This window comes from Schistocerca cancellata, chromosome 6 (genome assembly GCF_023864275.1).
Source record: "Schistocerca cancellata isolate TAMUIC-IGC-003103 chromosome 6, iqSchCanc2.1, whole genome shotgun sequence".
Lineage (NCBI taxonomy): Eukaryota > Metazoa > Arthropoda > Insecta > Orthoptera > Acrididae > Schistocerca > Schistocerca cancellata.
Window position 1 is genome coordinate 349,775,331 of NC_064631.1, and position 21,580 is coordinate 349,796,910.

Genomic DNA, 21,580 nt, shown 5'->3' on the forward strand with positions numbered 1-21,580 from the left:
TTGTAGCTGCCTTCAGTACGTAATAAGAGTTTTTTGGCTTAAAAAAAAAAAATCTCACGAGATAGAATAAAGTGATCCTACTTCATTAAGCAATCAGTAAAGAAATGATTTTTTGACTTTTAAAAAAAAATCTCACGAGATAGAATAAACTGATCCTACTTTATTAAGCAGCTCCCTTCAGTACCTAATAAGTGTTTTTTGGCTTTTTAAAAAAAATCTCACGAGATAGAATAAACTGATCCTACTTTATTAAGCAATATCTTGTCAAAAGCCGAGAAGCGATTCTTCTTAGTGTTCTAGCTCCCTTCAGTACGTAATAAGAGTTTTTTGGCTTTTTTAAAAAAAATCTCACGAGATAGAATAAACTGATCATACTTCATTAAGCAATCAGTAAAATGATGCACCCAATATCAAGCGATCGCTTTTAGATTAACATTCAATTATTTTAATGATAGTGCTTATTAGAACACAGAACTGCTTTATTATCTATGCCTCGAAGTGAAGACATTACGATCTATGACTAAGGAATGACGTCATTGTTCAAAGCCGACGGGTTGTATCCCCTGCTGCACGGGTCTAGTGCAGCAGGGGATACAACCCGTCGGCTTTGAACAATGACGTCATTCCTTAGTCATAGATAGTAATGTCTTCACGTCGAGGCATAGATAATAAAGCAGTCCTGTGTTCTAATAAGCGCTATCATTAAAATAATTGAATGTGAATCTAAAAGCGATCGCTTGATATTAGATACAGATGCTTCAGTAGCTGATAAATGTTTTTTGGCTTTTTAAAAAAAAATCTCACGAGATAGAATGAACTGATCCTAAGATACAGATGCTTCAGTAGCTGATAAGTGTTTTTTGGATTTTTAAAAAAGAATCTCGCGAGATAGAATAAACTGATCCTACTTTATTAAGCAATCAATAAAAAAACTAAACTAAAACATAACAGCAAAAGACAAGTGAAAGACAAAGGTTAAATAAACAATCAAAACATATAAAATGAAACAGGTTGCAAATGTAACGTACGTGTATTTCCACCTATTCGTAAGTAGGATCAGTTTATTCTATCTCGTGAGATTTTTTTTAAAAAAGTCAAAAAACACTTATCAGCTACTGAAGCATCTGTATCTTAGGATCAATTTATTCTATCTCGTGAGATTTTTTTTTAAAAGCCAAAAAACACTTATCAGCTACTGGAGCATCTGTATCTTCTAATGGGTGCGGGAGTTCCGACTCCTGGGGAGGTGGGTGGGAGCTGGCGATCTTTTTTCGTTTTCCAGCTCTAGTGTCAGCATGACATTTTCGAATGTGTACTTCCGAAACCCCCATCACAACAACATCCTTCACTTCGCCTTTACACTGATGACACAACTATAATTTGTATCCCGTACTTCACTTCGCTTTCACACTGACACTATATATGTCAATTCGCGAGCAAGATAAAAATTTTGAGTATAGCTATACAGCTCAAGTAACGAATGGGATACTATTAGCGTCCAAGGCAGAGTAGCTGATAAGTGTTTTTTGGCTTTAAAAAAAAATCTCACGAGATAGAATAAAGTGATCCTACTTTATTCTATCTCGTGAGATTTTTTTAAAAAAAGCCAAAAAACACTTATCAGCTACTGAAGGGAGCTACAACACTAAGAAGAATCGCTTCTCGGCATTTGACAAGATATTACTTAATAAAGTAGGATCAGTTTATTCTATCTCGTGAGATTTTTTTTTTAAAGCCAAAAAACACAATTGCTTAATAAAGTAGGATCAGTTTATTCTATCTCGTGAGATTTTTTTTTTAAAGCCAAAAAACACAATTGCTTAATAAAGTAGGATCAGTTTATTCTATCTCGTGAGATTTTTTTAAAAAAAGCCAAAAAACACTTATTAGCTACTGAAGGGAGCTACAACACTAAGAAGAATCGCTTCTCGGCTTTTGACAAGATCAATGTTTATCTCTCTCGCATGCCTTTGTTTCTCAACATTCTCCTCAGCTCTTTCATCTTTCTAATACAAGGTCTCTGGCGACTTGTGACGTCATTGTTCAAAGCCGACGGGTTGTATCCCCTGCTGCACTAGACCCAACTTTCCTCATATGGGCGTAGAGCTTCTTTCGCATTTTAAACTCTGAACTGCATTCCTCACACTTATAGAGCGTTTCTTGGGAATCACTCATGTTTACTAAAACAAACTAAACAATAACAAGAAACAATAACAAAACGGAACAGCAGCAACGAAATAACAAGAAGCAACAACAAACAACGAAAGCAGTTAAATGGAGCACAAGGCAAACATCAACATGAATGGCGTCTTCGAACAGGATGCCTCGTCATGTGAAACCAACTTCCGGTCAGTAAACGTCAAAACAGCCAAGTGCGTACTGTCGGGAGACACTCCCTGTTGCATAACTGCCGATCTGCAGGGTTGCAGAAAGCTAGTGCAACGTTTATGTTCTGAGTAACGTTCTTCCTTTGTGTGTGGTGTTTGTCATATATAGGCCATAGCACACTGGCAAGGTATTTTGTAAAATCTGCCTTTCACAATAACAGATTATCCTTCACTGATCCCAGCAGGTCAGAAATATTAGGTGGAGGGCGGAAATTCACATTCGCCTTAAAATTACTAAGAATTATTTCTGTTTTGTAGGAAATATTTCCAAAGAAAGAAAGAAAAGCTAGAGACTTTGCTGGCACATTTTCCTCTTTATCCATTTCATGCTTCTTGGTTTTAAAGGAGAATGCCCTATTAATTTGCTGGGTCGAAGATCGATTGTCTCAACAGTTAACTGTGCGAGCTCTTTAGGTAACTAACTACCTGCATCTGATGCTGTATAGGCCCTGCATACAGTGGTTTTAAGTGCACTCATGGTTTGGGGTGGGTGATGGCAACTTGAAGAGTGCAAGTACAAATCATTGTGAATGGGCTTATATAAACACGATATCTATAAGAGATACCACTCTTCCATCTAACCAAAACATCCAGGAACGGGAGCCCATCGTCTTTCTCTCATTGCATAGTGAATCAAATGTTCTCATGAATGCAGTTAAGATGATGTAAAAACTCCATTAACTTTTATTCTCCATGGGACCACACTATCTAAGTATCATCCATGTACCTCCAAAAAACGATTAATTAAGAGCCACCAATTCAAGTGCTCTTTCCTCAAAATCCTCCATAAAAAAGTTAGTCTCCAGGGGAAACAAAGGACTGGACATGGCGACGCTGTCAGTCTGTTCAAAATGTTCTTGATTGAAAATAAAATAGGTTGAGGAATGAGCATGCCGAAATAATGCAGTGCTGCCTGTATGAAACTGTCTACCACCTAGTGTGATTAATCAGCAAGAGGCAGCTTTGTAAAAAGAGATACTACATCAAAACTAACTAAAAGATCCAAACTACTTAGGTGGAGAGTCCTCAGTCTGTTGATAAAATCGGCTGAGATCCAATATGATATGGAGATTTGGCAACCAATGGTCTCAACAAAAAAGCAGTATGTTTGGCTATATCATATGTGTCATCATCAATATTACTTACTATAGGCCATAAAGGAAGACTATCTTAGTATACTTCAGGTAGACCATACAGTCTTGGTGGTACACTGTCATGTGGTCCTAACTGCTTGATGGTCTCTGGAGGTAATGACGAAGAATTCAGGAGTGTACACTATTGATTAGATTAGATTAGCTTAGTTTTTCATTCCATAGATCCATGCTGAGGAGATCCTCGTGGATGTGAAACATGTCAACTTTTTTTTTTAGCTGAAATAACAATACTAATAGTATGGATATATACAATACATCATCTGTTTCTATTAAAAAATTCGTCAATGGAGTAGGAGGAGTTGGCCACTAGTAAGTCTTTCAGGCTCCTTTTAAATTTATCTTTATTTGTAACTAAATTTTTTATGTTTGCTGGCAAATTATTGAAGATGAGTGTTCCTGAGTAGTGGACCCCTTTTTGAACTAAAGTAAGTGCTTTTAAGTCTTCGTGCAGATCATTTTTGTTCCTGGTATTGTATGTATGAACTGAGCTGTTTGTTGGAAAAAGAGATATATTATTTAGGACAAATTTCATTAAGGAGTAAATATACTGAGAGGCAGTGGTTAGTATACCCAGTTCTTTGAAGAGGTTTCTACATGACGTCCGTGAATTTACTCCACAAATAATACGTATTACACGCTTTTGTACTCTGCAAAACTTTTGTTTGACTTGATGAGTTACCCCAAAATATTATACCATGTGACTTTATGGAATGAAAGTAGGCAAAGTATGCAAGCTTTTTCATTTTTATGTCGCCTATGTCTGCTAACACTCGAATTGCAAATACAGATTTGTTAAGGCGTTTCTGCAGTTCTGTGGTGTGCTCCTCCCCACTGAATTTATTATCAAATCGTAATCCCAGGAATTTAAGGCTGTCAACCTCTTCTATCTGCTCTTCTTCATACTTTATGCATATGCTGGGTGGAAACCTCTTACAGGTTCTGAATTGCATGTAGTGAGTCTTTTCAAAGTTTAATGTCAATGAGTTGGCTTTAAACCATTTATTAATATCCATGAAAATATCATTAGCAGATCTTTCTAGAACTACACTCGACATACTATTTATTGCAATACTTGTGTCATCTGCAAACAAAACGAACTCTGCTTCTGGCAGTGTAACTGATGAGAGATCATTAATGTACACAAGAAAAGGCAATGACCCTAAGATGGATCCTTGTGGGACACCACATGTAATTTCGTCCCATTCTGATGATGACTGATGACTTAATTCACTAGTCCCTTGTACTGACACCCTTTGTTTCCTGTTAGCTAGACATGACTTGAACCATTTTGCAGCACTGCCCGTGACACCATAGAATTTTAATTTATTTAAAAGGATGTTGTGATTCACACAATCAAATGCCTTTGACAAATCACAGAAAATACCTGCTGCTTGTAATTTGTTATTTAATGAATTAAGTACATTTGCACTGTAGGTGTAAATAGCCTTCTCGATATCAGAACCCTTCAGAAATCCAAACTGTGTTCTTGATAATATGTTATTTGTAGTCAGATGGTTGAGAAGCTGCCTGTACATTACTTTTTCTAAAATTTTTGAGAATGCTGGCAAAAGTGAAATCGGTCTGTAGTTTGATGGTATCTCTTTATCCCTTTTCTTGAATAGAGGCTTAACAACTGCATCTTTTAGCTAGTCAGGAAATGTCCCAGTTATAATTGACTGGTTACACAAGTAACTTAGAATTGTACTAAACTCACAAGAACATACCTTAATTAACTTTGTTGATATTTCTTCGTAACCACTAGAATGCTTTGTTTTCAAAGATTTTATTATGGAAGTTATTTCTTTTGGTGAAGTGAGATACATGTTCATGTAGCTGAAGCTATTTGTAAAGGTTAGTTTCAGATATTCAAGGGCATTATTTACTGATCCTGACAATCCCATTTTATCAGTAACGGATATAAAGTACTTGTTAAATAGATTTGCCACACTATGCCCATCGGTTACTAATGTGTCATCTACCCTTAATGCTATTTGCTCCTGTTCCTTTATGGTTCTACCAGTCTCACTATATCCCATATTGTTTTTGTTTTGTTCCCAGACATTGCTATCTTCTTCTTGTAGTGCATTTGTTTAGATGTCTGAATCACTTTTTTTAATATTTTACAGTATTCCTTGTATTTAGCTAAATCATCAGTATTGGAGCTGTTCTTGGTCGACAGATACATTTTCCTTTTTGTCTTACAGGAAATCTTTATTCCATGTGTAATCCATGGTTTTATTATAGACTTCTGTTTAATTTGAGTAACTTTTAGAGGAAAACAGTTTTCAAACATGGTATCGACATTGTTCATGAATGTATTATTTTTTCAGTCATCTGTTGCACATGTGCTGTAGGGTCATGATCAATCTTCCCATACATAGTATCACTAATTAAGCATACATCTTCTTGAAATACAAACTACGAGGTAACAAAGCAGTTGAGTTACCTTTATCAGCCTTCAGCACCACTATGTCTGGATCCTCTCGGGCATTTCGTAATGCAGCCCTTTCTTCAGAGGCTACATGACTGCATTGAGGAGGAGCCTTCAAAAGAGCATGGGAAGTTTCCCATCTTATTTCTTTGGCAGCATTCATAGGAAAGCTGCACACAGCTTCTTCAATACCACTCACAAAACTTATCAGAGGTAAGGCACTTGCTGCAGGTGCAAAACTGAGTCCTTTACCAAATATAAATAGTGTTGCATCTTCCAAATGTTTCTCTCTGAAGTTAACCTCAGAACGTTGTGTAGTTATTCCCTGTGGCGACGGCTGTTGTGGCATCAAAGGACCAAATTTGGACACAGAACTTGCATCTTCATATACCCAGTCAAACTTGGCTGAAGTCACTCCATCAACCAAAACCCATGATAGAGGAGAGAAAACTGCTGCAGTCCTCAGACGTAGGTGGAACAGTTCTTCTGAAATGGCAGCAAACCTTTGTCCTGTATAACAGATTCTGTTTTTAACAATAGCATGACCAGTCTTCTCTGTTACCTTCTGAGCAGTTTCAGTCTTAAGAAAATGTGTCACTGCGGCAAATTTTGGTATTATGCCATAGTCCTGACATCTCATTAAACAACTTAAAGAATGTAATTCTCTTACCACATATCTTGTCGAAACTTCTTACATGTGAAGCCATCTCCTTCCCGTAAAGGCGTTTGATGTGAACTTTAAAATTTTCCCAGAAAATTAAGTATTTGAAGAGATTTCAGGACTATAGCCAGTCTTTGTAAACTTCACTCTGTAGTATATTGACTGGATACCTGCCAGTCATAATCAGGTGAGCTATCGAAGACTGATGAAGATGCTTCCACTCTCCCTTATAAAGTGCGTTGAGAGTATTGCCTCGTAACTTTGTAGAGTTGACATTTGCAGTTGCGCCAGCGAGGGAGCTGTCGCCAGGTGGTGTGGTTCTCCTGTCACTGTGACTCTGACTCATGTGTGGCACTATATAAGGCAGAGCAGAGAACGTCTTCGTCAGTCTTCGATGGCTCACCTGAACATGACTGGCAGGTGTCCAATCGAAATGTCGTGGAGTGAAGTTTATAGCGACTAGCTGCAATCCCAAAATCTCTTCGAACAATTAATTCTCAAGAAAAATTTTAAATTTTTAATGTCATTATTAATGTTCTATAAGCAAATGTTGATTTTTAATTATTTAGAGAGAAATATGCTATTTACTCATTCCAATATTCCATGGCGAATGATACATAGCTTCACATCAAAGTTACCAATGTGAGCCAGTCCTTAAACAAAATTTTGGAAATCAGTAATTCAAACATATTTGCTGAGCTGGGGGTGCTCAGTGTGTGGGGTTCTTGACGCAAAATTCGCAGAAGCACAGAGGTGTGGGTGAGAACCTCCCATCTTTGATTTTGGTATGCAGCATAATGTCATGATTCCTGATATGGCCTTGGAGAAAAGGAACTGCTCATGCTACTGTCAGTGAAATACGACATGTGCCACTGTCTCAGCTTTCATATGACACTAGAGATGAAAAAGTGCTGACAGATAAGGAGTCAGTGTTTTTGTCCAGAACCAGCAGTGCCCCACTGCTTACAGGATGGATTCCATGTTTTGTGTCAAATTAAAGACATGTTAATGCCATCAGCAAACATCCTAGTCTTTTGTAACACTGTAATAAATACCAACACAATATTAAATAGTCATTTACATTTTCAAGAACTGGCAATAAATCTCATCTGTTTTTGGATTTCAGTGCAAACGATAAAGTGCTCTGACTGCTTGTCTTAGGTCTCATCTCTACTCCTAGCTTAGTCATTGTCTGACATCACTGTGTCGTTAGACTTCACACAAGTCATATCAAACCATCGAATAACAACACTTCAGTGGAGGGATGGTAACGAGTGTGTGGTTTTGCAGGAGTTCTGATTTGGCCTTTCTTTGAGCTCTTTACGTGAGATACACGTTCATGATGCTAAATCATTCTACTGCCTATAGCAGCTGTATGTTCTATAAACGTTTGCAATAATGTTCCGCAAAAAGAACGCCCACAGATCTCTGAATTTCTTTGATATCTCCCTTCAGTCCAATTGTGTCAATAGAAAGTCCACTGCATTTTTCTTACATTGTAGTAGAAGTAAAGAATAGTTATAGCGCGTCTTTAAAATTTTACTAGGGGCATAGTTACTATACATCTCTAAGGGACATGCACGTAAGTAACGAGAATGGATCTAGAGAGATCCTGAGTACTTCCTCCACTTTGCTTTGTGTGTGTGTTTTTGTGTTTAGCTCTTCCCATGCAACACTTTGACTTACAACTAACCACTGAGATAGTGAGGTGGCATACCAAGCCAAACTGATGTATTGTTAAGGAACTCAACTAGGTGTGCTGATGGACCACCATGCCTTGGTAGTGCTCTTGTCTGCACCATTCATCTCCCGTTCTCTAGGATGTGCTGGAGTGTAGCATCTACTGCTGGTGATATACCCCCCCCCCCTTTCCCCCTGAAATGTATTGTGCAACAAGATTACTAACCATTACATCCATAACATGCATTATTTCTGCGACAAGATCTTCTGCGTTTTTGACAGCTGCAATCAACTTGTCACATTGCATAAATGTGTTTTGCTCTTGGTGTGGTTGTGTGGTGTATATAGCTTCAAATAAATGAGGAGGACCAGGCTTTTTAATAACTGCCATTCATCCCCCACATTTATTTTTCATGGTGAATTCTGAAACAGGAAATCTGATTTTTATCTTTTACTCCTCCTCCTTCTCCTTCAGAAACTATAGAAAGAGCATATATCTACTATATTTTGATTTGCCTGGATAACATCTGGGTGGGCTATTGGTTATTTTAAACCTAGGACAATAATGAATTTTCTATTATGTTTCAATATAAGTTTGAAGTATAAGTGTACCTCTTACATTTGCGAAGTTCCCCACCATTTTAATGGTGACCACGAGGGCTTTGACTACAGTGTCATCACGAACAGCAGCACTGCCACAACACTCTAACAAGTCAGACTCCAGTGGGGACAGTGGGTCAAGTAAATCAGTTGGATTTGGAAGAGTGCAAGACCTCATGGTGCAGTGTTTAAATAAAAATGCAATTGTTCCTATTCCATCTCAGCAGCTGTGGCAATAGTTTAAAAACTAAAAATGAGCATAGCACAAGCAGACTTAAACTTAGAGCAAGTCAGATCTTTAATCTCAAACTTAGGGTGATATATCAATTGTTATGTCAGAGAGGCAATTGTTTAAATTTTGGCCACTTAGGGTAGCAACATTTTAAACTTAGGGGTAGTGAACTATAATGTCAAAACTTTATTGGTACTTATGACATGCGGCTTGGCGAACATGCAGCCTGTTCAAATAACTCTCAGGTCAATCACCTTCGATTTTATACTTAGCACAAGTGATCTGGTAACCATTCAGCTTGTGCTCATATTCCAATCTTGACTTGTGATGTCATTTGACTATGCTTATATTCCCACATCATCAGTCTTGAATTTTGATGTCAGAGAGATGCGGAAAGCCAAATAAATTTGGCAATAACGCAGACTGTACCTGAACATAACCTACTCAAATCACAAAAAATGACATAAAACACGTACAACACTGCTCCCACACACAACTACATTGCCTAGAGACATGTAGGTGTATGGCATTATTCCTTCCTGGGAACCCTGTAACCCTTCACAACATGACCCTCTCCATGTACTTCTATCCTGACTTGTGGTAAACCTTCAAAATCGTACTTTTCCTCAGAGCACATAAACCAGCTAGCAATACTTTCTACTATCGACACATCAGCCTCGCCTTGGTGTTTTGATAGGTCTTTGAATCCATCCTCTCCCAGTGCATCCATAAACACCTAAACCAACACTTTATTCTTTCTTTAAACCACTGTAGCTTCTGTCCCAATTTCTCCTCTGATCAGCAACACCCGTACCTCACACATCTCCTATCCCATCACTTAACAACAGGAAACCTGCATTTTTAATCTCCCTTAATTTCGAAAAAGCCTAAGTATACCATAGCATTCCAACCTCCTCTTCAAACTGAAGATACATTGCACTTCTGAAAACCATGTCCACCTGACTGGTTCCTTTCTATATAATCGTCCTTCCATCGTCTCTATTAAGGGTGCAAGTCTTCTACCATACTGCAGGTGCGCTCCAGGGCTCTGTCTTCTCTTTAATGTACTTTATTTTCTTTTACGCTAGCAGGCCCAGAGGACTGCCTGCAGTTACAAGACCCTTCTTCCACTGGTTTTTATTTCCTGTTTTCTGACGCCAATCACGCACTACACCGATCTACAGCAAGTCCTCATGGACTCTATTTCTACACCTTTTCTTTGATCTGGCTAGTGGTCTTCTTGCTTAGGGAATAAAATCCATAGATTTCAAAGGCCATCAGTGTTTATCCATCCGAGCAGCATGCTCTGTCCATACATGCCATTTTTCATCAGACCTACAATATCTGGTGTGTTTTAGACCTAATCCAACACAAAATTATACAGGATCCTCCATTCCCCAACGATCGCATCTTGTACCAGCCCATAGATCTTCCTTAAGACTTTCCACTCGAAAATGAGAAGAATATTTAAGTCTTACTTTTTAGATCCTCCAAACACTATGTAGCCTACAGGTTGGATCAGTGTTTCATACAGCTAGAGATTCAACCTTGCTTTGATTTCTGACTTCCACAATGTGCCCTCTGTAAAGTTTGTCCCCCCTCCCCCCATCCTGGTGTTTGAAATTATGAGCCCGTTTGAAGGATTGGGTTCTGACTACCAGTAGGTGCTGTAGTTCCTTGAATAGGATGAATCCTGCTCATCGCCAGACAGCCCGACACTTAGTCTTTGTTGGCTGCGGTGGCCGAGCGGTTCTAGGAACTTCAGTCTGCAACTGCGCGACTACTACAGTCGCAGGTTCGAATCCTGCCTCGGGCATGGGTGTGCGTGATGTCCTTAGGTTTAAGTAGTTCTATGTCTAGGGGACTGATGACCTCAGATGTTAGGTCCCATAGTGCTCAGAGCCATTTGAACTTGGTCTTCGATTCTTTCGGAAGGAGACTGATTTTGTTCGCTGCCACATTCACCCTGTCGCCCTTCCACACTAATTTTTTCTTAGATTTAGACAGCAGGCCATGTTGTCTGTAAATGCAAGACGTGTGATTTCCTCATCTTCCGCCTATATTCCTTTGAAATTCTTCTGGAAAGCTTCCCTTAGAAATTTTTCTGGAAAGCTTCCTTTAGAAATTCTTCTGGAAAGCTTCACTCATCCTGAACAACATTGGTGACACGCCTTTTCTTTTTCTCAGCTCTATGTTTATGTTAAAACTATCTGTGGCTTGCTTCTGGAGCTTCAGTTTGCGTTTTGAATCAGTAAAACAAACTCGAAGCATGCCAATGGGTTTCTTGGGTATTTCAAACTCGGTTAGGCAAGTCATTAGGCTCTCTCAGTGAATGCAGTCGTATACCTTCCTAAAATTTATGAAGAACACATGAAGATCTTCACTGTATTCCCACCAAGTGAGGTGGTACAGCGCTTTACATGCTGAACTCCCCTTTGTGAGGATCATGGTACAAATCCCCATCCAGCCATCTAGATTTATGTTTCACCATGATTTTCTAAATCGCTAAAGGCAAATACTAGAATGGTTCCTTCGATAAGAACACGACTAATTTCTTTCATGATCCTCCACTAATACATTCTTGGTCTCCAGCTCTAATGACTTCATCATCCATGGGACATTAAACTCTAATCTTTCTTCCTTCTTTCGCCATATTCCCACATCTTTTTGGTGAGCTGTTGCAATACATAGATGTTGTCCACAGTCGAACTCCCCTATTCGAAACCTCCATTATATTCACCAGCTACTTTACCTTCAAATGGCTTGATTTTATGCAGTATATAGTTGGACAAGATTTTACAGCAGACCATTTTGTCAACTTTCTTATGCATGGGGCAGGTAACTGCTGTCTTCCAATCTCCTGTGAACTCCTCTATTCTCTCTCCTCTTCTTAGTATCCTCTACACAGCTGATATGCTGAAACCACCCCTTAAAGTGCGCCTCCTCCAAGATGCTGATGACAACTGCTTTCCTAGCTGTGTACCCAACACTCTAGAAAGTTCGCAATCCCTTCAACTCCATCTTAACTAGTTTTCGTCCTGGTGTAAACAGTGGCTCCTGAAGATCAACCTCCCCAAAAGACTGGCAATAATTATGGGACAAATCAATCATAAGTTGTATATCCATGACTTTTATCTAATCATTTATAGCTGTCCTGTTCTGTTAACTAATACACTAAAACATTTTGGACCAACCCTCGACCAGTAACTAACATGGGTGTCTTACCTACTAACCATACAACAGAAAACCCACAATATACTAAAACTACTAACTGGCTGAACATGGGGATTGTGGCTCTCCACTGTACTTCACACCTACAAAATGTAGATCCATCCTATTCTCTCCTGCATGTGTGTTGTCTGGATATTAGGCTCTAGCCTTAAAATCCTTGAACGGCTTGCACTCCATCTTACTTTCCTCATCTGTTTACCTTCTCCCACATGTATCCTCTACCATCACATTTAGTTCTTACTTTTCCTTTCAAACAGTGAACATTTTCACATACCTGCAACCTAGTTTCTGACAACTCCTCTCGTTTCCCTTTTATCATAACATTTATTATAAATCCTGGAATGCAGCCACACATTAATAATCCATCCCACTGACCCTACACCTATGCACACTTCACACCCTATCCCCATACAATTTCAACCGACTGCCCCTCTCACACGATGAAATCCATCGCTATATTTATCCATTCTATCAACTATAATATCTTCCCAACTATCCAACTCTGTATCACCCTCTCCCTTTCCCAGTTTCTCTCTGTCTTTTCACATCGCTTCTCCTATTTATACTAGGACTTGACCACATACCACTTCGCTTTCCATCTTCTTACCGTCCATTCAAACACCTACCTTCATTTATATAGATACTATTCAATGACCCTTATGTTCATATCCAGCTCGTCACAACCATTTTTCCCCAACGAAGGTCCTTCAGATTTTTAGCGAAAGAGCAGTACTAATTTTCACTGTTTTTAAATATCTATTTTTATTTTCACCTTTCAATCTTTCTGATTTCAAATAACAAGCAAAGAAAATCAGCAGTGTATTTTCGTGTAAATGGGACCAAACATCCACCGTCTTATTTTAGAAACGATTGTAATTTTTGTCATGTTTGTCACGTCTTAATGTAGAATTTCTTGCTTTTTTTTTTTACTGTAGAGCGGTATGTTGACCCTCTGCCAGTCCATCCCCGCCTTATTAGACGAGGGTGATGAAATAACAATGAAAAATAAAAGTGGAATACCAAGTACCGCATTTACAAATGAATGAATGAGTTAGCCAACAAGCAACCGCCACTTTCTAAAGGGAGTCACTGCTTTATAATAAAGAATTAATCACATTGCGATCAAATTAAGAAGACAATTCCCAAAGAATTTCCTTTTTTCCTCAGTACACTTTGAAAGTATGCAATTATTCGCCGTAACTTAGCATACAAACTTTGGAAGTGTTGTTGGTAGAATGTAAACACGGGTTGTTGACGTGTGACAGCATCCCTAGAGTTTGGATTCTGTTTCGTAACAGCCGTCTGTTATTATAAGCTGCTGCTGGCGATGTAACCACGCTAAGTACTCGAATAATGCTGTGATGCGTGTGAATACAAAGTAAATAGTGTGGTACAAAATGCGAGCATCTCTCAAGAATATGATTTGCGAAGATAATTCATGAAGAGGTCGTGACATATCAGCCGAATTAAGTCGTATTGCTACTTTGTAGAGTATGTCAGTGATTCTTGGGAGACATTGTTATCACTGAATGACATAAGTACAGAAGTCACAGGAGAATTAGGGATATGGATGTGGGCCAAGAATTTTCAGAAAATCTCAGCCACAAGAAACAGAATGTAGGCTGTGAAGTAACAACGAAATCAGTAGACAGCGGAGATAGCTCAGTTAACCATGGTTCAACAAAAATGAGATGGTCTCCAAGATCTTGGCAAGATGGTACTCGTAAAAGTGCGTTCCAGCCCTACAAGGTATGTTTTAATTATAATGAAATATGTTCCGTTATTGTTCAGTATAAGATATAGATACTGGTCTAATTAGCCCACTACAGTGCTGACAAACTTGCAACGAGGGAACATCCCGACTGAAACGCCAGTGACGGAACAAGTTGATCTCGGTTTTCATCACAGAGCTGGACTTGGAGAAATAAATGAGGCCGATATACGTCAAGGTATAACTGCACCCATAATTTTTATAGAAGTGCATATAATGACAAAACTATTACTGGTAGTTGTGTTGAAAATTTGTAAACGGTCACGAATGAAAAAGTTTCAAAGAATAGAGTATAGAAAGTAGTAACAGGCATTTCTTATTGCCAGTTCTTTTGGGAACAGAAGTTTCAAAAAATGTGTTCTATGTCTATTCCATGTCTTGAAAATTACTTACCTATCCATTGGAAGATGCTAAGTGGTACTCAAGTGCGATTTTGCCAAAGTGTGATGCTGTTTGTGAACAAGTATTAGTAATTTACTTTGAATATAACCTTTTCATGGTCACATTTAGAAAAGGAAACCTGTTTCTTCGATTGTGATAAATTCATGTTATGAAATAATTATCTGTGATTGGTAACATAGTAAGCTCAATGCACTGTTTATATTATGATAATGCACAATATTATTGACAGAAGCAGATGTGGATGCTGCAGATACAAATGGTCTAACAGCCCTGATGTGGGCAAGTTCTTATGGCCAAGTGCCAACTGTGCAGTTACTACTGCAGCATGGAGCAAGCATCAACAAGCAAGGGCCTGAGGGTGAGACAGCACTGCTGTTGGCAGCAGCTGGTGGACATCATGATGTTGTGCGAATCCTGCTGACAGAAGGAGCATCTGTTAATCATGCTGATGATGTGAGTTTAATGGTTGACTTTATTTGAAATCTTTGTGTGTTTCTATTATTTAATGGTACTGATTGTAGCATTGGGATACCTGCTGCTTTACTCATCAGTATTCATGTTTCACTGACTATCAATTAAAACATTCCTGCATATTTGCAATTCCTTCCTGATACTATATTACTAACTCTGCTAATTAAGGGTTATGAAGTAACTTAATTGTGAATTGAACTGTACATTACTGTATTATAGATTTAAATTTATATGAGTTTACTGCATATTATATAAGATTGTTCCAAGATGAGCACATTCTTGTATCAGCAGCCCATATACAAATTTCATTTCATGTACACACACACACACACACACACACACACACACACACACACACACACACACACACCTCCCTAAAATCTAGGTTGTGATAGCAGTCCAATCTGTAGTGTAGGCAGAGATCAAAGTTAGGTTGGAAGGTGATGGTTTGGTTCTGATTTGATGAAGCCACTGAACGTGAATGCGAAACAAAGATTGTGGGTACATATTTTCCTGTAGTGTATTCACATGTCTGTCTGTGCCATATTTAATGTACTTTGAATATTTAACACACTTTTGATGGTAAAAATTAAAACTAAGGTAAATTCAGAAAACACATATTACACAATAGACTATTCTCCAATGGGTATCATGGTGCATATTAGGTACATATCTCATACTTAATGTATAAGGGTCATTTGGAAAGTTCTCAGAATCACCATGTGAGGTCAGTTATATTCATTGGACTGTTGCCTGTAGACATGTACCACTCAGAACTCTTGGAAGAGAGCAGTGGTGGTGACCTGGCTCTGTTGTTGTGATTAAGTACTTTGTAAAGGAAGGTATGAAAGCAAAGGATATTCATGCCGATTTCCAGAATACACGGGGGGGGCCCTGCTCCTTCATATTCAGATGTTGCCAAGTGGACAAATGAATTTAAATTTGGTCAGGAGAGCTTATATGATGATCCACAGAGTGGTCGGGTAAGATGTGTCACTACTCCAGAAATCATTGCAAAAGTGCACAAAGTGCCCATGGAGGATCGCCGAATTCAAAGTGTGTGAAATTGCTCACACTTGCCAGATGTCATCTGAAAGGGTATATCACATTTTAACTGGCTAAGTAGAAATGAAAAAATTATCTGCAAGGTGGGTGCTACGACTCTTGACGCTGGATCAAAAACGTGCTGTCGCCATGGCAAAATTACATGAACTACGGTTTGACCACACCCACCTTATTCACCTGATATGGCTCCGTCAGACTTCCATCACTTCCCAAAACTGAAAATTTTTCTTTGTGGATGAAGATTCCCTTCAGACGAAGAATTGATAGCCGTAGTTGATAACTATTTTTGTAGGCCTGGAGGGAACTCATTTTCGAGATGGGATCAAGGCACTGGAACATCGTTGGACCAGGTGCATTATTCTACAAGGAGACAACATTAAAAAATAAAAAAAAGTTTCAGTGATGTAAGTACTTTTTTTCTGTTCCATTCCGAGAACTTTTCAAACCAACCTCATAATAAAACTCTGAAGAGGAGCCATTTTATAACTCTTACCCAGATATTAAATAGCTTAAAGGCCTACTTATTATTAGGCATTTGGCCTAAACTTTACAAGGGACACAAGCAGTCATATGTAGCAAATCCTGGCAACATAAAAGGTCAAGAGAAGTGCCCAATGCCACTCGTCTGCTTTGACCCATGACGTGAGTATGTTGTGCTGCATGATGTGATGGAAGGGAGTGCTGTATCACCAGTACGTAAATTTATTGTCTGGTGGGTTTATGCATTCATGTTTGCATTAGATATTTTCCCCTCGATCCAAAATGTAAAGAGTTTTGTTTATTGTTAGCCAAGGGTAAAATGGAAAAATTTAATATTCACTCCACACTGGACAATGATATGATGGTGACCATAAGATTTTTGCAAGGGTTTGGCTTGATTGCCGACTACATGAGGTGTCATATGTATAGCTAGATTATGAAGTTGACTATGGCCCCAGCTTCTCACATCAGTCTCCTGTATATGTGGCTGTGTCACTGTGGATGATGATTGGCAAGCTATACTGGGACCTGTTTCGAGAAATCTTAATTGGCCAATGGAGAGATTCTTTTATGATGTCTTTAATTATGTTTGACAGAAAATCTCAGAGCGAAATACGGTATATTGGAGTAAAAATAACTTATTGCTCCTTTCTTTATTGCAACCAAAAGTTAACACTGTTTGGTATGAATTTGTCTATAGTTTTTGGTATTGTGAATAAGTGTCAATTGTTTATCAGAATAAACATGATAGACTGCAATCTCATTATTTTCAACATGTTCACATATATAATGGATTTAATGTCAATGTGCTTGGTGTTTTTGTGATGTTCTGTGTATTTAGTCAGGTGAATAGCATGGAGTGTTGTTGGTTTGTCTAACTGAAAACTAAGTTCACTGAGAAAACCACACAACCAAACAACTTCAGGAGCAGAAACTGAAGCTGCTATGTATTCGGCGTCCGTTGTTGATTTGCTTACACATTTCTGCTGACGTGAACGGCATGTCACAGGTGCACCTGCTAACAATTTCACATTGCCTGTTATTGACAGACGAGTGTCACAGTCGCCAGCAAAGTTGGCATCTGAGTAGATCACCAGTCTAGTAGAGTCAGCTTTGTACCTTATGGTCAAGTACCTGGTCCCCTATAGATACTTCATAATCCTTTTAACAGGATGCCAATGATCAAGACCTGGACTATGTAAAAACCCACTCACCATGCCCACAGCATACATGATGTCTGGCCATGAGACAGTTGCTGCAAACATTAAGCTGCCGACTGCCTGCTGATAAGGTTTGCTTCCCATCTCCTTTACCTCATGTTGGTCTGCAGGAGACTGTCCACTGTGGAACATGGTTCCAACATCAAAAGAAATGGAGTTCGGTTTTGAATCATCCATCATCCATGTTGAACTTCTGAAGTAAACAATTTATGTATCTTTGCTGACCTATATATATTTCTTTTGGAGAAGGGCTTTGTTCAATTTAAAATCCACAGAAGTATTTTCCATTGCCCACAGTAATTTCAAACATTGATCCCTGTGCTGTCAAAACATTTTCCAGTATTTTTGGAGACTTACAAATAAGCAAGCTATCATCCATATACAGGGTGTTACAAAAAGGTACGGCCAAACTTTCAGGAAACATTTCTCACACACAAAGAAAGAAAATATGTTATGTGGACATGTGTCCGGAAACGCTTACTTTCCATGTTAGAGCTCATTTTATTACTTCTCTTCAAATCACATTAATCATGGAATGGAAACACACAGCAACAGAACGTACCAGCGTGACTTCAAACACGGTGTTACAGGAAATGTTCAAAATGTCCTCCGTTAGGGAGGATACATGCATCCACCCTCCGTTGCATGGAATCGCTGATGCAGCCCTGGAGAATTGCGTATTGTATCACAGCCGTCCACAATATGAGCACAGAGAGTCTCTACATTTGGTACCGGGGTTGCGTAGACAAGAGCTTTCAAATGCCCCCATAAATGAAAGTCAAGAGGGTTGAGGTCAGGAGAGCGTGGAGGCCATGGAATTGGTCCGCCTCTACCAATCCATCGGTCACCGAATCTGTTGTTGAGAAGCGTACGAACACTTCGACTGAAATGTGCAGGAGCTCCATCGTGCATGAACCACATGTTAGGTCAAACTTGGAAAGGCACATGTTCTAGCAGCACAGGTAGAGTATCCCATATGAAATCATGATCACATGCTCCATTGAGCGTAGGTGGAAGAACGAAACTAAAATGAGCTCTAACATGGAAATTAAGCGTTTCTGGACACATGTCCACATAACGTCTTTTCTTTATTTGTGTGTGAGGAATGTTTCCTGAAAGTTTGGCCGTACCTTTTTGTAACACCCTGTGTAGTGCCAGGTAAATATCAGTGTCATCTGTTAAAGCATGGAAAACACATTTCTCTGCATTCAGTTGCACAAAGCCAAACATTGTCAGAAACTGTACAAATTTTTGGTCCTACAATGTGGTGATTGTTTGAGTCATATAGACTCTTCTTCAGTTTGTGAACATTATTTGAGCCTTCTACAACGAAACCTTTTGGTTGCTGTATGTAAACTTCTTCTTTCAAATCACAATTCAGGAATGCAGTCTTAACATCAAACTGTTTAATTTCCATATCTTGTGAAGCTGCTATGGCTAATAAAACCCTGATTGAATCATATAGGACCACAGGAGAGAACGTCTCTTCATAATCAATGCCTTCTCTTTGTGAATAACCTTTTGCCATAATATAGCTTTAAAGCGGTCAGTTTTTCCCTCAAAATTCTGCTTCACACGATAGACCCACTTACATCCAACTGCCTTGCGGTTGTGCGGTGGTTTTGATCTTCTTCAAGGATGTCATTTACTCTTCCATTGCTTGTTTACACTTTGATGACTCTTTTGATGCCATTGCTTCTTTGAAAGTTTGATGTTCAAATATAATTGCGGAACAAGCTATATCTTGGTCCTGAAAACAAGCAGGTGCTTGCAAACTAGAGCAGTATCTCAGATTCATTCTTTGATTTTCTTTCATTTTTTTCACCAGTATCATCCTCTTCAGATTCCTCCTGCACATCTTTTGCAGTATGGTCTCCCAGGTAAAATTCAGTATATCTCCATTCTATGTTTAAGCTATAGGTTTGTTCTGCATTGAAAGAGACATTGCAGGTTTTTACTTAGGATTGTAGAGGCAAGAATTGATACTATACCCATCATAGCCAATTTCTTTTATTTACTATCCCATTTTGATCTAGATTTATCAGGAATGTGTATGTATGCAGCTGATCCAAACTTCCACATGTGTCCTAAAGAAGGAGGTGTAATATTGTCGTTTGATTTACATGGTCGCCGATTTAAGATATATGGAGCGCAGTTTACTGCCTCTGCCCGCAATTCGTGAGACAAGTCAGCGCTTAATAACATAGTGTGTGCACACTCAGCAATGGACCTGTTTTCTTGTTCAATTCGGCCATTCTGCTGTGGTGTTTAGGGACTTGTTTTCTCATATATTATATCATTTTGCTTGAAATAGTCTTCAAATTGCTTATTTATGAATTCGATTCCATTGTCACTTCTTGGAACTTTGATTTTGTTTCCAGTCTGTTTTTCAATCAGTCTCTGAAATTTCAAAAATACAGGGAAAGTATCATGCTTACTTTAAAGAAAATACACAAACCTGTATGAAGTGCAATCATCCTTGAAAAATATGTTCAATTTGGCACCTCCAAGAGATGGTTTTGTCATCCATCCACTCAAATCTACATGAATAAATTCACCAGGAACTTGATCTTGATTCCAAATTTGAATTAAAGATTTTTTTTTTCGTCTTGCCATACTGACATGGTTCACAATGAAGATTTTCAACTTTCTTCATATTGAAACCAGGTATTAAGTTCAGACCAGCCATATTCTTGAGGCCACTGAAATGAATGTGCCCAAGTCTCTCATTCCAGATCATGGTGGAATTCAGGGAAGCAGGATTTGCCTGTAGTACACCAGGACATTTAAACAACATGTGATAACACTGATTGTCCATCTTAGTTTGTGCTGCAATTAGACCTGAATTGCGAACTTGCAGTCTCTTGTCATCAAAAATAACTTTCATTGCTCTTTTTGTGACTGTTCCCGCTGAAAATAAATTTTTCTTTAGCTTAGGAATATATAATGTGTTTTCAAAGTGTGAGGTTGTTATTTGTGTTCAACTAATGACACTACTTAAATTGATCCAATGCCTTCTGCTTTGACGATCAAGTTGTCTCGAATTTGATGAAATGAGTCATCTGACAAAATTGGCTTAAATGTGTTTTGCTAAAAGTTTTCTGCACTCAGATTTAAAATGTCCCTTGTTAGACATAATGTTGTTACCGGTATTTGAAATGAACTTGCGTGTTTTGTCCACATTAACTGCTATGAAGGCTGCTGGGTTTTCATCACATTTAAAGGTTTTTGTATTGATCTTCAGCATGCGAGTCCCGGGCAGTTGAAAAAAATTCAGAGAACATATATTACACAATAGACAAGCCTCCAGTGGGTATCCTGGTGCATATTAGGTACGTATATCATACTTAATGTGATAAAAATCTAAGGAGGGGCCATTTTATAACTATTGCCCAGATTTTTAATAGCTTAAAGGCCTACTTATTAGTAGGTAGTTTTCCTAAACTTTACAAGGGACACAAGTACAGTCATATTTAGCAAATCTTGGCAACATGTCAGGCCAAGGGAAGTGCCCGATGCCACTCATTTGCTTTGACCCGTGATGTGAGTATGCTGTGCTGCGTGATGTTTCGGAAGAGTGTGTTGTATCACCAGTGAGATAATTTATTGTTTGGTGGGTTTATGCATTCATGTTTGCATTATATATAATTAGTGTGGATTTTTTCCGGTCCAAAATGTAAAGGAGTTTTGTTTATTGTTAGCCATGGATAAGATGGAAACATTTAATGTCCCCTCCACACTGGTCAATGGTATGACGATGACTGTAAGGTTTTTGCAAGGGTTTGGCTTGATTGC

At 38.6% G+C, this 21,580-nt stretch overlaps 1 protein-coding gene across 2 annotated transcripts in view; it reads left to right on the top strand.

Annotated features, from left to right (window-relative positions):
* The first annotated feature begins 13,591 nt into the window (after window positions 1-13,591).
* Window positions 13,592-21,580, top strand: part of LOC126191295 (ankyrin repeat family A protein 2-like) — a 53,830-nt gene continuing 45,841 nt past the window's right edge. The window contains exons 1-4 of one of the 2 annotated variants that reach the window (XM_049932120.1): window positions 13,592-14,125; window positions 14,196-14,325; window positions 14,779-15,002; window positions 21,030-21,117. In XM_049932120.1, the coding sequence (XP_049788077.1) occupies window positions 13,943-14,125; window positions 14,196-14,325; window positions 14,779-15,002; window positions 21,030-21,083 (591 nt within the window). In that variant the 5' untranslated portion in view covers window positions 13,592-13,942 and the 3' untranslated portion in view covers window positions 21,084-21,117. The remainder of the gene's footprint in view (window positions 14,126-14,195; window positions 14,326-14,778; window positions 15,003-21,029; window positions 21,118-21,580) is intronic. The other variant, XM_049932119.1, reaches the window with a different exon arrangement.